Source organism: Oryx dammah, unplaced genomic scaffold, assembly GCF_014754425.2.
Source record: "Oryx dammah isolate SB20612 unplaced genomic scaffold, SCBI_Odam_1.1 HiC_scaffold_29, whole genome shotgun sequence".
NCBI classification, from domain to species: domain Eukaryota; kingdom Metazoa; phylum Chordata; class Mammalia; order Artiodactyla; family Bovidae; genus Oryx; species Oryx dammah.
The window spans coordinates 3,915,477-3,929,966 of record NW_024070213.1 but is presented as its reverse complement, the minus strand read 5'-3'; the positions used below and the strand labels follow the sequence as shown (position 1 = coordinate 3,929,966).

Sequence of the window (14,490 nt, the reverse complement as noted above, 5' to 3'; positions counted from 1 at the left end):
GCAGAGACGTTACTTTGCTGACGAAGGTCCGTCTAGTCAAGGCTATGGTTTTTCCAGTAGTCATGTGAGAGTTGGACTGCAAAGAAAGCTGAGCACTGAAGAATTGATGCTTTTGAATTGTGTTATTGGAGAAGACTCTGGAGAGTCCCTTAGACAGCAAGGAGATCCAACCAATCCATCATAAAGGAAGTCAGTCCTGAATATTCATTGGAAGGACTGATGCTGAAACTGAAGCTCCAGTACTTTGGCCACCTGATGCAAAGAACTGATGCTGGAAAAGACACTGATGCTCGAAAAGATTGAGGGCGGGAGGAGAAGGGGACGACAGAGGATGAGATGGTTGGATGACATCATTGCCTCAATGGATAAGAGTTTGAGCAAGCTCTGGGAGTTGGTGATGGACAGGGAGGCCTGGCTTGCTGCAGTCCACAGGGTTGCAAAGAGTCGGACATGATTGAGCAACTGAACTGAACTGATATGCTCATGACTTGTGCATGTTAATATATATATTATCCTTTAAGTTAGAAGTTTTTTAAAAAAGCATTAGTAGTTTTTAAGGAGACCCATACCTCAGTATTTAATATATCATAAACCCCGTGGTGTATTGGCGCTGGCCTGTACCAACTTCTGAGAGTCGGTTATAATTAAATATTCAATAATTTGTGAGCTAGTTGTTAAACTCTTGATGGTTTCAAATCAGCCACGGTGGAAGTATTTATACCAAGTACTTATACCTTGGAAAGCAGGGTATGTTTACCAGTCGACCTTGCACTGTCAGTTTGCCAGCAAGCCGCTGCGTTTACCCACCTATGATGTTTTGGGGACAAGATGTCCAATAAAGTTCTCATGATGCTATGACCTAAAAATCAGAATGAAAATAGATGTTTTCATAGCATCTAGGCTTCCCTGGTGGCTCAGATGGTAAAGAATCTACTTGCAGTGAGGGAGACCTGGGTTCCATCCCTGGGTTGGGAGGATCCCCAAAAAGAGGGCATGGCAGCCCACTCCAGTATTTTTGCCTGGAGAGTCCCATGGACGAAGGAGCCTGTAGCCCAACAGGCCATGGGGTCATAAAGAGTCGGACACGGCTGAGCAACTAAGCACCCAGCACACGTTTTAATTTACATAATTACGTGGCTTTAAAATCCTGAGGTTTTATTCATATGTTCTTTTATACAAATAATCCTCGGTTCTCATGCTAGTGTGCAAGTCTCTGTCCTTTGGTATATTTTGGTGTACTACTTGTTTCCAGTATGTGGTATATTTTTGTCAGTTCTGGTATGCTTTTTTTTTTTAGGATTTGCTTTGTCTTAAGTTTCAGTCTTGTCACTTGTTGTAGTGAAACTTGCCTTTCTTACAATATAATATTTCCTTTGTTGTAAGAAAAAGTAATTCAAGCCAAAGGCAGTGAGGCAAAGTTAAGGACTCCTCTTTTCACCCAGGCCCCATCTATTTTCTATAAACTTAACAGCATATACTTTTTTCCTTCCAAAGGTTTTATTGTGTGTATACAAATGGCAACCCACTCCAGTGTTCTTGCCTGGAGAATTCCGGGGATGGGGGAGCCTGGTGGGCTGCCGTCTATGGGGTCTCACAGAGTCGGACACGACTAAAGTGACTTAGCAGTAGCACACACCTATATATTTTTGTTACTTTTTAAAACACAATACTATATATTCTGTTCTGTAACTTTCTTTTTTCACTTACTCTAACTTTCTTTTTTCACTTCCTCTGATATATTTTACCCTTGGACACATATATTCATCTCATTCTTTTTAATGGTTGAATAGTATTACACTGTATACAGCCATCAGAATCTTTGTTCCCATAGATGTACATATGAGTTGCTTCCACATTTTGTTTTTTTAAACCTTTACAAATATTACAACAGTAAAAATCCTTATAAAAATACCTTTCAGTTTTGGGCAAGTCGATCTGGGATTATAAATTCCTGGTAATTGAATTGCTGAGTCACAGAGGATGTGTTTATTTAAAATTTGCAAGAGTCGTTTCTAAATAACACACCTAAGTGCACAAGAGTATATGGGTCTGTACCCTTTCACTAATCTAATTATCATTTCTCTCTTACTTTTCTGTGACCTATATGTTAAGTTTGTTTTTCACATCAGGTTACCTTTTAAGATACTTTTTTTTAATGAGCATTTTCAGAAAGTTAAATGTTTTGTCACAAATAGAAGAAACTTTTTTTGCCCATAGTTAATTTTTTGTTTGAATTTATTTATGATAGTCTTAGCCTTTTGGGAGTTTGTTTTAATTCAGTTAGGTTTATCAGTTTTATCCTTATGACTTCTGAATTTCTTCACAGATTTAGTAAAATCATCTTCACTTAGATTGTGGAAATGCTGCTGCTGCTGCTAAGTCGCTTCAGTCGTGTCCGACTCTCTGCGACCCCATAGACGGCAGCCCACCAGGCTCCCCCGTCCCTGGGATTCTCCGAGATTGTGGAAATAGACACCTGTATATTCTAGTTCTTTCAGTACATTGTTCACATTTAATTAACCTAAGATTTATTTTTGTGTAAGAAGTGTAGCATAGATTGAAATGAATTGCTTGTGTCTTTTAACTCTCTAAGATTATATAATCTTTGGTAGAAGACAGCTGGATTTGAACCTGGATTTCTTCTATTTCTGGTGTGTGATCTTGGAAGTTACCTACCCTCTCTGTGCCCCAGTTTCTTTACCTGTAAAATGAGTTGTATTTTACTATAAGCACTTAATATACTGATTGGTACCTAGCTGCTGCTGCTGCTAAGTCGCTTCAGTCGTGTCTGACTCTGTATGACCCCATAGACAGCAGCCCACCAGGCTCCCCCATCCCTGGGATTCTCCAGGCAAGAGCACTGGAGTGGGCTGCCATTTCCTTCTCCAGTGCATGAAAGTGAAAAGTGAAAGTGAAGTTGCTCAGTCGTGTCCGACTCTTAGCGACCTCATGGACTGCAGCCCACCAGACTCCTCCGTCCATGGGAGGAGTAAGAGTGCTGGAGTGGGTTGCCATTGCCTTCTCCTGGTACCTAGCTAATAGTCCCTAAATGTTATTTGTTAATTATATTATCAGTTTTTTTCTAATTAATTGATACTATAACAGTTAGAACTGGACATGGAACAACAGACTGGTTCCAAATAGGAAAAGGAGTACGTCAAGGCTGTATATTGTCACCCTGCTTATTTAACTTATATGCAGAGTACATCATGAGAAACGCTGGACTGGAAGAAACACAAGCTGGAATCAAGATTGCCAGGAGAAATATCAATAACCTCAGATACGCAGATGACACCACCCTTATGGCAGAAAGTGAAGAGGAGCTAAAAAGCCTCTTGATGAAAGTGAAAGAAGAGAGTGAAAAGGCTGGCTTAAAGCTCAACATTCAGAAAACGAAGATCATGGCATCTGATCCCATCACTTCATGGGAAATAGATGGGGAAACAGTAGAAACAGTGTCAGACTTTTATTTTGGGGGGCTCCAAAATCACTGCAGATGGTGACTGCAGCCATGAAATTAAAAGACGCTTACTCCTTGCAAGAAAAGTTATGACCAACCTAGATAGTACATTCAAAAGCAGAGACATTACTTTGCCGACTAAGGTCCGTCTAGTCAAGGCTGTGGTTTTTCCTGTGGTCATGTATGGATGTGAGAGTTGGACTGTGAAGAAGGCTGAACGCCGAAGAATTGATGCGTTTGAACTGTGGTGTTGGAGAAGACTCTTGAGAGTCCCTTGGACTGCAAGGAGATCCAACCAGTCCATTTTGAAGGAGATCAACCCTGGGATTTCTTTGGAAGGAATGATGCTAAAGCTGAAGCTCCAGTACTTTAGACACCTCATGTGAAGAGTTGACTCATTGGAAAAGACTCTGATGCTGGGAGGGATTGGGGGCAGGAGGAGAAGGGGACGACTGAGGATGAGATGGCTGGATGGCATCATGGACTCGATAGACATGAGTCTGAGTGAACTCCGGGAGATGGTGATGGACAGGGAGGCCTGGCGTGCTGCGATTCATGGGGTCGAAAAGAGTCGGACATGACTGAGTGACTAAACTGAACTGAACTGATAGTATCAGTACCATTTGTTGAATAATCTGATCCTTTCTACTAATTTTAATGCCACCCAAATCATGTTAAATTTTTAGTATGATTTTGCATCCATTTCTGTATTTCCGACCTTTTACAGTGGAAACCGGTAAGATACTAACCACTCTTAAAGAATTCAAAGAGCCACGTGCTTATATGTGATAAAGGAATGCTGAAATGAACTTACAAAGAGATGCAGAAACTGGTCAATGAACAAGGAAGTGATTAATTGCATTCCAGCCAGACAGAAGTATTCTGCATTTCTGTAGACAAGAATACTTTGCATTATTATCAGTTTTCTGCAACTGACAGTATTGTAAAATAGCTCAGAGATGCTGAATGATAAAGTGAACCCAGACAGATGATCTAGAAAAACAATCTGTTTCTCTTTTACTCATTTCAAAATTGTATTCCTTTGCTTTGCCTACATCTTTTTTCCCCCTACTAGTGCCTGACTTAATATACATAGTTTTACAATATTTATAAATATTGGAATGGCATCTCACTTATTTCTCTTGTTTTTTTAAAGAGAATTTTTTTCCTGGCTGTTATTTCCTTGCTGTTGCTGCTGCTGCTAAGTCGCTTCAGTCGTGTCAGACTCTGTGCGACCCCATAGACGGCAGTCCACCAGGCTCCCCTGTCCCTGTAGTTCATCAGTTAACGTTTTATACGTATGTCTGAAAGACAAGACTTGATATTATGAGTGAAATACAGGTAACACATCTGAAAACTTAACAAAATGTAAATATCAGATGAATAGTATTCAACTATTCCCCATTGTCTAATTTTTTTTTCAAGTTTCTTTCTTTGAATCAGGATATAAGTAAGAGCCATACATTACAATTTATTGCTGTGTCTTAAATCTCCTTTAAATAGGCTTCTAGAGCTGGTTTTGTGAATTTGTACAAAGATGATGAGTTGTTTAGTTTTGCTTTTAATCATTTTGAAGTCATGGCTTACAAACCATTGGGTTTGTTTTCAGTTTTAGCAGTGATTCTTCCTGATGGTCTCCTGTGCTAACCAGGGGAGCCTCTTCCAGTTGCTTCTGATTTCTTCCAACATGACCAAGGAGTTTCTTGATAGCTGCCTTGCTCTCTGGTATGACAGGGTGTCCAGGGCAACTTTATATGTGCTCTATCCTGACCTACAGCCAGGCAGCCGTTTCTTCAAGGAGAAGTGGTGTTTAAAGATGCCAGTCTGGGCAGCGTCTCATTTAATAAAAGAGGATGCCAGTGCTGTGCTAATAAGTTGATAGCTTTGCTCAAGTCTTTTAAACAGACTTATCTGGATATTTTCTCCTAACTTTTCAACTAGCACATGAAAGCTGTTAAAGATACCAAAAATGTGTGTTTATTGCTATGTCAGATTTCAGAATACTATATTAAAATATAGTCTACTAATTGGAGAATAATAAATACACATTTAGAAGTTTTAAAAGGAGGTAACTTGTTTTTCTTTTGAAGAATATTATCTGAGATAATAAAATTGCATTTGAAAATTAGACTACCTATTGCCATACAGTTGGTAGTTGCTTGATCATGTAGTTTATTTGATATAAATTATTTAATAGTTATGTGAACATTTTCAAATAATATTATCTTTTCCAACTATTAAGATAGCATATATGTTTGTATTTACCCAGAAATAATCCAGGTTATTGCAGTCATAGTTCTTTCAGCCATAGCATTTTACAGGATTCCTGTGGACAAGAAATTAATGTATTTCATGGGTTACTTAGTAGAACTTGCTTGCTGGGAATTCTTTAAAAAGAAAGTACTTGCATAAGTCTTATGTACATAGCTAGTCATTTTGAACATTTATTCCACTGTTGGAAGGTATTTTTGCTTGAATAAGAACTTTTCTGACTCTTCGCTCTAAGAAGCCGCATAATCTTGTGTTCTTGATGGCAGATCTGTTGTTAGTGAAAACGATTATCCCTGTATATATTTAATACTTCTGTTTTGTTCTTGATTGTTCTAGTTGTCTCTTTAGATGTGTTAACAAGCATTCTCTCTTGACTGTTCTTTGTAACATTTTCTTCTCCCATGGTTATTTGTGACAGTCATATCACTTAGCTTGTCTTGAAAGTCATGTTTTCTTTTCTTTTTAGGAGGCACTGGCTACAATTAGACTTCTTGATGTCCTTTGTGAAATGACCGCTAATACTGACCTGCTTGGCTATCTGCAGGTTTTTCCTGGCTTGTTGGAGAGAGTGATTGGTGAGTGAAATATCACACATAGTGTTCTTTTTAATCAAAAAATCTTTGACTTGTCATACTATAGTATAAAGTTCAAGCACAGATCCTTAATGGTCAGTGTATTGGTTGTCTTTTAAGATTTTGGGGAATATTTCTTCTTGAAAGGACTCGTAGTGTTTTGGCAGCAGGTCTGGCTTTTGCCCTTTACCGCTGTTTATCGCCTGCTCAGTGGATGGGCACCCTCGTCCTTTTGCGCAGGGCGCCCCGAGTGGTGTCCCATCAGTAGTGCTTGTGACAATGGCGGCGGGGTAGGGAGGGTTATGAGAAGATGGGGGGGTTTCAGTGATGATGGTGATTTTTATGCTGCTGTCGTTTTACCAGTCTTGGTAGTAAATTTTTCCCAGCTTCATTTAGGGAACTTGAAGAATATTGCCTTACCCATAGTGATTACGTATTCCATTCTTATAAGGAAATTGTTTTAAACGGGAAGCTGTTGTTTGAAATATTATCATCTTTGCTAAAAAGCTGTTTGCAAAATAAGTTCACTTACTTTGTAAGTAATAAGTTCACTTACAACCTGTTGCTTGTGGTTAGCCATGCTTGTGGTTGCTGTTCACTTTTGGCTTTTTTTTTTTCCTTTATTAAGACAGTACATTTATTCTGGAGACCCATCTTCCAGGAAAGATGAATTGGCGTCCAGATGGGTAGAGGAGTTAGCAGTGAACTTTAGAAGATACTTAGAATCTCATATCAGTGCTTTATTTCGAATGCAGTGCTTTCAGTGATAGTTAAAATAAGACATCACAAAACTGAGAAACCGAATTATTGCAGGAAAAGCATGCATGTGGAGCCTGAGCAAATGCGGGTGATCAGCTCAACTGCCGGGTCACTAGCTTCTCCGAACCTGGTTTCTTCGTTTTCAGGTCAGGAAAGTGGCCTGCCTTTACTGACTTTGTTGAGAGCAGTGCCTGAGATAATGTGGAAACGGTTTGTAAAACCTCTGGAAGACTGTCTGCTTTCACAGGCTGCCTATAGGTGCTTTCATAGAGTATAATAGTATTAAGGGATTTCCTCTGAGTGTACCCAGGTAATAGAGAACTTTTGCTGTCTTCTGATTATTTGAACAGTGGAAAAAGACAGTATCAGCACGCTTCTTGATTTCTATCATATGGCTCGTTGCAGATAGGTACTGAAGCTTAGGGGCATCCATGGTGGCTTAAATGGTAAAGAATCTGCCTGCAATGCAGCAGACGTAGGTTCAATCCCTGGGTCGGGAAGATCCCCTGGAGGGAGAAATGGCAACCCACCCCAGTATTCTTGCCTGGGAAATCCCATGGACAAAGGAGCCTGGCCGGCTACAGTCCATGGGTGGCTGAGTTGGACACGACTGAAGTGACTTAGCACGCACTGCAGTTTACACTTAACTGACTGTAGTTATCACATGAGCGCCTTCATTAAGAAGTTGGATTTGGAAACCTTGTACTAGGAAAGATGGAAGAAAAGTTTTAGCTCACTTTTCTGTGTGGATAAATAGAAAGTCCAGGTTGGGCTAATCATTTTGGCTTACCACCTCCCAAGTCAGCGTTACGGTAAATTCTAAGGCAAACGCTGAAGAGCCTTCTAACCGTTACTTTGATGAAAGTTTTCAGTATTCTGTGTGTGCGTGTGTGCCAATTCCCTTCAGTCTTGTCTGACTCTTTGCAACCCCATGGACTATAGCCTGCCAGGATCCTTTGTCCATGGGATTCTCCAGGCAAGAATACTATACCTGTATTTTATTTTAATCCGTTAAAATAAATTACATTTATAAGAATCTAGTACAAAACAAGGGACTCTGAAGAGTCCCTTGGACTGCAAGGAGATCCAGCCAGTCAATCCTAAAGGAAATAAGTCCTAAATATTCTTTGGAAGGACTGATGCTGAAGCTAAAACTTGAATATTTTGGCCACCTGATGCGAAGCACTGACTCATTGGAAAATAACCTGATGTTGGGAAAGATTGAAGGTGGGAGGAGAAGGGGACGACAGAGGATGAGCTGGTTGGATGGCATCACCGACTCGATGGACATGAGTTTGAGTCAGCTTAGGGTGTTGGTGATCGACAGGGAAGCCTGGCGTGCCGCAGTCCATGGGGTAACAAAAGAATCAGACACGACTGAGCAACTGAACTGAACTGAGTACAAAACAAAAATTTTCCTGTGGAAAACAGTTTAGCCTTTCTGTTGTAGATCTTCTACGCCTGATTCACGTGGCCGGCAATGACTCCATAAACATCTTCAGCGCCTGTGCTTCCATTAAACCAGAAGGTGACGTCTCCAACGTGGCTGAGGGCTTCAAGTCTCACCTCATTCGCCTGATTGGGAATCTGTGCTACAAGAATAAAGATAACCAAGATAAGGTAAGGTTCTTAGTATGCTTTATACATATACCACTTTATTTAGACTATAGTATTTAGGATTTAGAATCTATTCATTTTCTGGAAATGAAGCTTTGAAGTGCTTAGAGAGTATATGTATACGTGTGTATTTCCACAGCTTGACATAATGTGTCATATTTGTTTGTATTAGGGTTTCTGTTTTTTATAATTTTTGCATTATATTTGCTCTTTGTGTGTTTGAACCAGTCTCCTTTGTATTAAACAGTCAGTGCGTGTCCTAAGCCTGTGTGTTTGAACATACTGCTTATTATATGGAGCACGTGAGTGAAAAATAGAACCTAGAAATTTTCAAGCACATAGTAGACATTTGATAAACAGAATTTCTTTTGGATCATTATCTTAAGAAACAAACAAATCTTAACTAACGTCTGTGCCCTGCATTTATGCATCATAAGCATTTCTTCCAGATACTCTGACGTGGACATAATGTTTAAGTGTAAATCTCTGAAAACTCAGTAGACTGCCGCTGGAGACCTCTTTTGTGCTGAACAGCTGAGGGGTAATTTTATTGCTAATATGAGAGGACAATAGAAAGAGATAGCAGGAGGGCTGGACCGCATGCTTCTCTTTGAACAGCCTGCCTGTGTCTTTCCAGAGTTTTGCTCTTGTTTGGTGGCGTTTGTTTTGCTTTGTCAGATACTGAACATACGTGGGGCAGATTATATTTTTCCAAGATGGCTGCAAAAAGATCTATCACTCTGTATGTATTCCTGCAATGTGACTTTGCCACTTCCCCATCAGAGGTTAGATTTATTTCTCCATCCTCTTGAATCTCGATGACCAAGGCCTGTGACTGCTTTGAGTTATAAAATATGGTGGGAGGGATCCGGTACCGCTTCTGGCCTAGCCCTTGACTGGTCGGGTAGATTCCATATCTAGCCTCTTAGAGGCCAGTCATCACGTGAGAAGTGCAGATTCCCTGAGATTACCACGTCCACATGGAGAAGCCTGCATGGAGGAGCATGAAATGCAGTGAGGAGAGAGAGAGGGGCTGGTAAGCAAGCCCCAGGGCAGTGGGCACAGACGTGAGAGGCTGTCTTGGAACGTTTTAGGTCATTGCCCAGTTTCTGTGTTCCAAGTGCAGTTCCTCAGTTGCCCAGCTGATGCATGAATCAGGGACAGCCTGCCTGGCAAAGCCCTTTCTGAATTTGTGACCTACAGCATTGTGAGTAAAAGTTTTGGGGAAAAAATAAGTTGTGTAGGTTCTGCTTCTGTTAATGGCCCTGTAAGCTACTATTGGACTAAGCTACTAAGCTACTCCTGCAAGTAATAAACTGTGGACAAAAGACAGCAATGTGAAGACATTCCTATTTGATACAGTTAGATGTTGGAGTCGAGATGACACTTGGATGAAGGGCACAACAGAGTGTGCCATGTGGGGCAGTTAAAACTCAGATAGAAAATCTATAGGTCTTTTAGCTTAAAGAGTCAAAGGACAGTTTGGAGCAGCCACAGCTTTTGGAAAGTGAAAGTGGATATCCTGGAAAGAAGAAAGTAAGCCCTACATACTACGTACCAACCGCCTGAATCTCTGCTGGTGCCTGAATCCAAGACACAGCGTCAGGCTCCAAGCAGCTAAGCTAGGGATAAGATAATAACACTGAGATTTGAGCTGCAAACTTAAGAGTCTCGGTTTAAGTCGAACCAAGATAATTACCTACTGAAACAAATAAGATACCAATATTCTGAGAGGAATGTAATAGAACCTAGAGTTTTCTATACCGTAGCATTCACAATGTCCAAGATAACTTACATCCCAGACTTACATGAAACACAGGAAGCCATAACCCATTATCAAGACAAAAAGGACAGTGGAGATGGAGTGTGTGATGACACAGATGTGGGTTTTAAAGCAGTTGTAGCTGCACAAGGATGCAAAGGAAAGCATGCTTTGAGTGAAGGAGAAGACTGCTTTTCTCAGCAGCAAAATAGAAACTATGTAAAAGAACCAAACAGAAATCTTAGAACTGGAAAATACAGTATCCAAATAAAATATAAAAATGTTACCGAATGAAGGTAACAATTCAGTAGAGAGGAGAGAGGAAGCAGTCAGTGAACTTGGAGACAGAGCAGTAGGGGTCACCCAGTCTAAAGAGCAGGGGAGAGAAAAGACTGGAAATGGAGTGGCCATCCTCAGATGCTAAAGCCTGGGGTAGTGCAATAACTGGAATCGTTCCTACAGGACGTGGCAGAGACATGCTGGACAGCCTGCCCTTTTATTATACACGTATGCTATTTCAGTGACTCCTCATCTATGAACAGGCACGAGTGGAAGGCTACTAATCCACCCTTGGAAAATTACCGGACTGATTTTTATAAGAGAAAGTTGATAGAGAATAAAACACTTTACCTTTTTAGTGACCAAGACCGCCTTTCTTTAGGAGCACAAAAGAGGTGGGTTTCTTGTGTTTACCTGTTCTTCTGTTGCTAATTTGGATTGCGTTCTTAAAGGAACAAAATGTAGTAGCCCTTGAAAGGCTTATGAAGTAACTCCCTGAGGTCGGGTCAGATTGCAGCGTGAGTGAATACAGAGTGTGCCCCGGGCTGCCCTGCAGAGGTCCTGGGGCTCACAGGAAGTCTACGGTGTGTCCTTCATGGGTGCAGTTGCTGATAGCTCTGCTGACTTCTGAGAAAACACTCTCGAAGGCATGAAGGCATTCGTTCTTTGAGCGTAAGAATGCCTCTGTTTCTCCTACATTTTTTACCTACACCAACAAAAAGCTTGGCCTAAAAGTATTGCTTGTGGGATTTTGTTCTCCTTCCAAAGAAGCTATCACAGGATCACAACCGTGACTCACTGGGTGTTAGCCTTGCTCATTGATGCTGCAGAGGGTGCAGTTCATTTTGGAGAAACAGATGGTTCTAGAGCACATCCTTATCACCAGGCTGTTGATTTTCATTATAGCGTCTGGATTGTCTCACTTCTCTGCAGCTCGCGCCTAGAAGGACGTTTGGCTCTTTCTCCATGACTAAAGATATGTGTTAAGTGAAAGTGAAGTCGCTCAGTCGTGTCGGACTCTTTGCGACCCCGTGGACTGCAGCCCATCAGGCTCCTCCATCCATGGGATTTTCCAGGCAAGAGTGCTGGCGTGGATTGCCATTATGTGTTAGGGGGATTTTATATCATCAAGCTTAATGAAGTTAATCCTTCACCCAGAGGGAAAACGGGGCTGATGGTTTGTTGAGTGTCTGCTTTGTCCAGCCTTGTGCTTATGGACATGTGTTATCCTCTTTCATCTTTGCATCAGTCCTGGAGTCAGGTTCTGCCAGGCACTCTGTAGGGAGAGGCCACCAGTTAGTGACCTGCAGAGTCCAGAGCAAAGTTTAGGTTTGTCTGCGAGCCTGGGCCTGTGCTCTCTTCCCTCTACCATGGGACTTCTCATCTGGAAGCTTTCCACGGCTTTGGGGAAGATGTCTTAAATAGACTTCCTGAGTGACCTGAGATGCTGGAGGCTAACCAGGCTCCTTGGGTCCGCTCTTAGTTCAAGTCGGCCACCCTTTTGCAGCTCATGTCTCTGTCTCTGAATCATCCATTCATCAACTGTGGGTGGCCCTCGCCTTGGGGACCCTTAGATGGATAAGGCAGGCCAGAGTCTCCTCCTGTGCAGCTTCCCCTCTTGGAGCACGGAGGGACCGTCCTTCCTTGTTGAACCAGAATCCCAGAGTTATTGGCACATATTTCCTGCAATCTTCATGCACTGCTGATTGTCCTGAGGTTTGGTCAGAAGTCATTTAAGCCCAGCTAGGTCTCTGCTTGTCTGTGTAACTTCGTTCATTGCATTGAGTGTGGTGCCCACCTGCGGATGGCTCCCCCTGTGATTAGTTTTGTGACCTTTTCTCTGTTACAAAGGTCATTTCCTCTGCATTAGTTCTTTGGAACGTTTTGACACCTCTCTGGCAAGGCTGAAAAGATACTGTCTCCATTTTCTAAATGAAGAAACTGAGGCTCAGAGGGACTAGGTGTGGTTTAATTCAGCTGGCGTGTGTGGAATGGACCCTGCTCCTCTTAGTAGGGAGGCGTGCAGGGGCGCTCGCAGCTCCAGCCAGAGTCCCTGATTTGAGGGGGAGCGCACGGTGGGGGAGGGGCAGCCCTCTGTAAACTCAGATGGGAGCTGGCCTGCACCATAGTGCCAGGAAGGGCGATAATCTTTCCATTTGTGTCCATGGGCGGTTTTCAGGAGGGTCAGGCTGCCTGGTCTGTGGTTGAAAGGTGCTCAGAGATTTGTCTGCCGGGTTCTCCATGCGTCCCCGCTCTGCGCGTGGTGGAGTGTGTTTCCTGGGCTGTGAAGGAGCCTCTCGCGCTCCCTTTCCTGGTCGCCATAGGGGCTGCTCTGCAGCGCAGCGCCTGTGCCTGCTGTTTTCACCTGTGGCTGCGCTCAGCTCGCATGGTGTGTTCTGCCGCCTCTGGTGCTGGCTCGCTGCTTGTAGACCTTGGTGGGCCTGAAATGGAGGTTGTGTTTTGGTTTCTGTCGTGAGAAGCACATGGGTATTAATGCTGCAAACGTGACGAAAGCACTCTCCCGCTTCTCCTTTGTTAGAATAAGGAATGTTCGGTTCACTTTGTTGCTTCCTCATTCTTCTTCTCTTCGCTATTGTCATGAACTCTTTAAGTGGATGCTTATTATTGAATAGAAGAAAGACCGAACACAGTGTTTTTTTTTTTTTTTTTTTTTTTATATAAAGCTGAATGCATTCTTCAAAATGGATGAGCAGGTGATCCAGTTTCTCTGCCTTCTCCCCCAAACCGCCCCCCAACCCCAAGAACTCATAGTGACTGAGGTGGGCCATCCACTGTTGTGGCTGAATTCATTCTGCTGAAGCTTTTGTGGAAATGCTGTTCAGTGTCTTTTCTTCTCCCTTCTGCTCCTGACTGAAAGATTGCTAGCTTTCACACATATGTTTGATCCCATGTGTTCAAACATATGCACCCATAAAGCTTTCATTACAGGCATGACTTCATTTTAAAAATAAGTCCATTCTATGTGGAAAACTTCACCATGTAAAGACAGTGAACTGTTTGGCCACTTGTCTATTGTGGAGGCAGGTTTCATTTCTATATCTTTGTGATGCATTTTTCAGTAAATGTTTTACCCACTGTGTGGACCCCCAGCATCTCAACTGTACCTGCCATATATAAGCATTCAGTAGATGTTTCTTGAATGAGAATTTATTTTAAAACATCTGTCAAGTGTACACTACATACTGAGCACAGTTGTTGATGCTGAAGATACAAAGCAAGTAAGACACACTCTTCCTCTTCAAGGAACCTACATTTTACTATAAAATTTCCTGACCATGCTTGCAAACAAAGGCAATTAAAATAACTTTTTCAAACAAAAATGAATGTTCCGCTAAATGCTTGCTTTTGTAATTATTTGTAGTTTGCCTTATTTTTATTTAATTTATACATAGCCAGGACATGTGTTAATATATACCATAAAATATTTGCCAGTTATTAAAAATTTTAATTCAAAGTTTAAGCTTTGTAGCTCTGATTGCACTTTTTTCATTAAAGTTTTAGAGTAAATAATGATTGTGAAGCGTTCATAAGAGGATTATTTTTACGTCCCTTTTTTGAGGGGGAGGGTTGCCTTTCACATCCATATGGGAGGAACCACAAACAGGCAAACCATTATATCCTTTTTCAAAATGATTTCTTTCTATTTAAAATGTTCTTAAGCAGCATATTTGCCTATTAAATCATGAAACTTAAAAAAAAAATTATGCTCTTTCCTAATTATTTTCTTTAGGTCGTTGCTCTTAGTGGGG

The 14,490-nt window shown here is 41.6% G+C and overlaps 1 protein-coding gene across 1 annotated transcript in view; it reads left to right on the top strand.

Annotated features, from left to right (window-relative positions):
- ATXN10 (ataxin 10) overlaps positions 1 to 14,490 on the top strand; it is a 146,505-nt gene that overhangs the window by 57,248 nt on the left and 74,767 nt on the right. The window contains exons 8-9 of the mRNA XM_040234548.1: positions 6,198 to 6,306; positions 8,513 to 8,682. Coding sequence (XP_040090482.1) covers positions 6,198 to 6,306; positions 8,513 to 8,682 — 279 coding nt within the window. The remainder of the gene's footprint in view (positions 1 to 6,197; positions 6,307 to 8,512; positions 8,683 to 14,490) is intronic.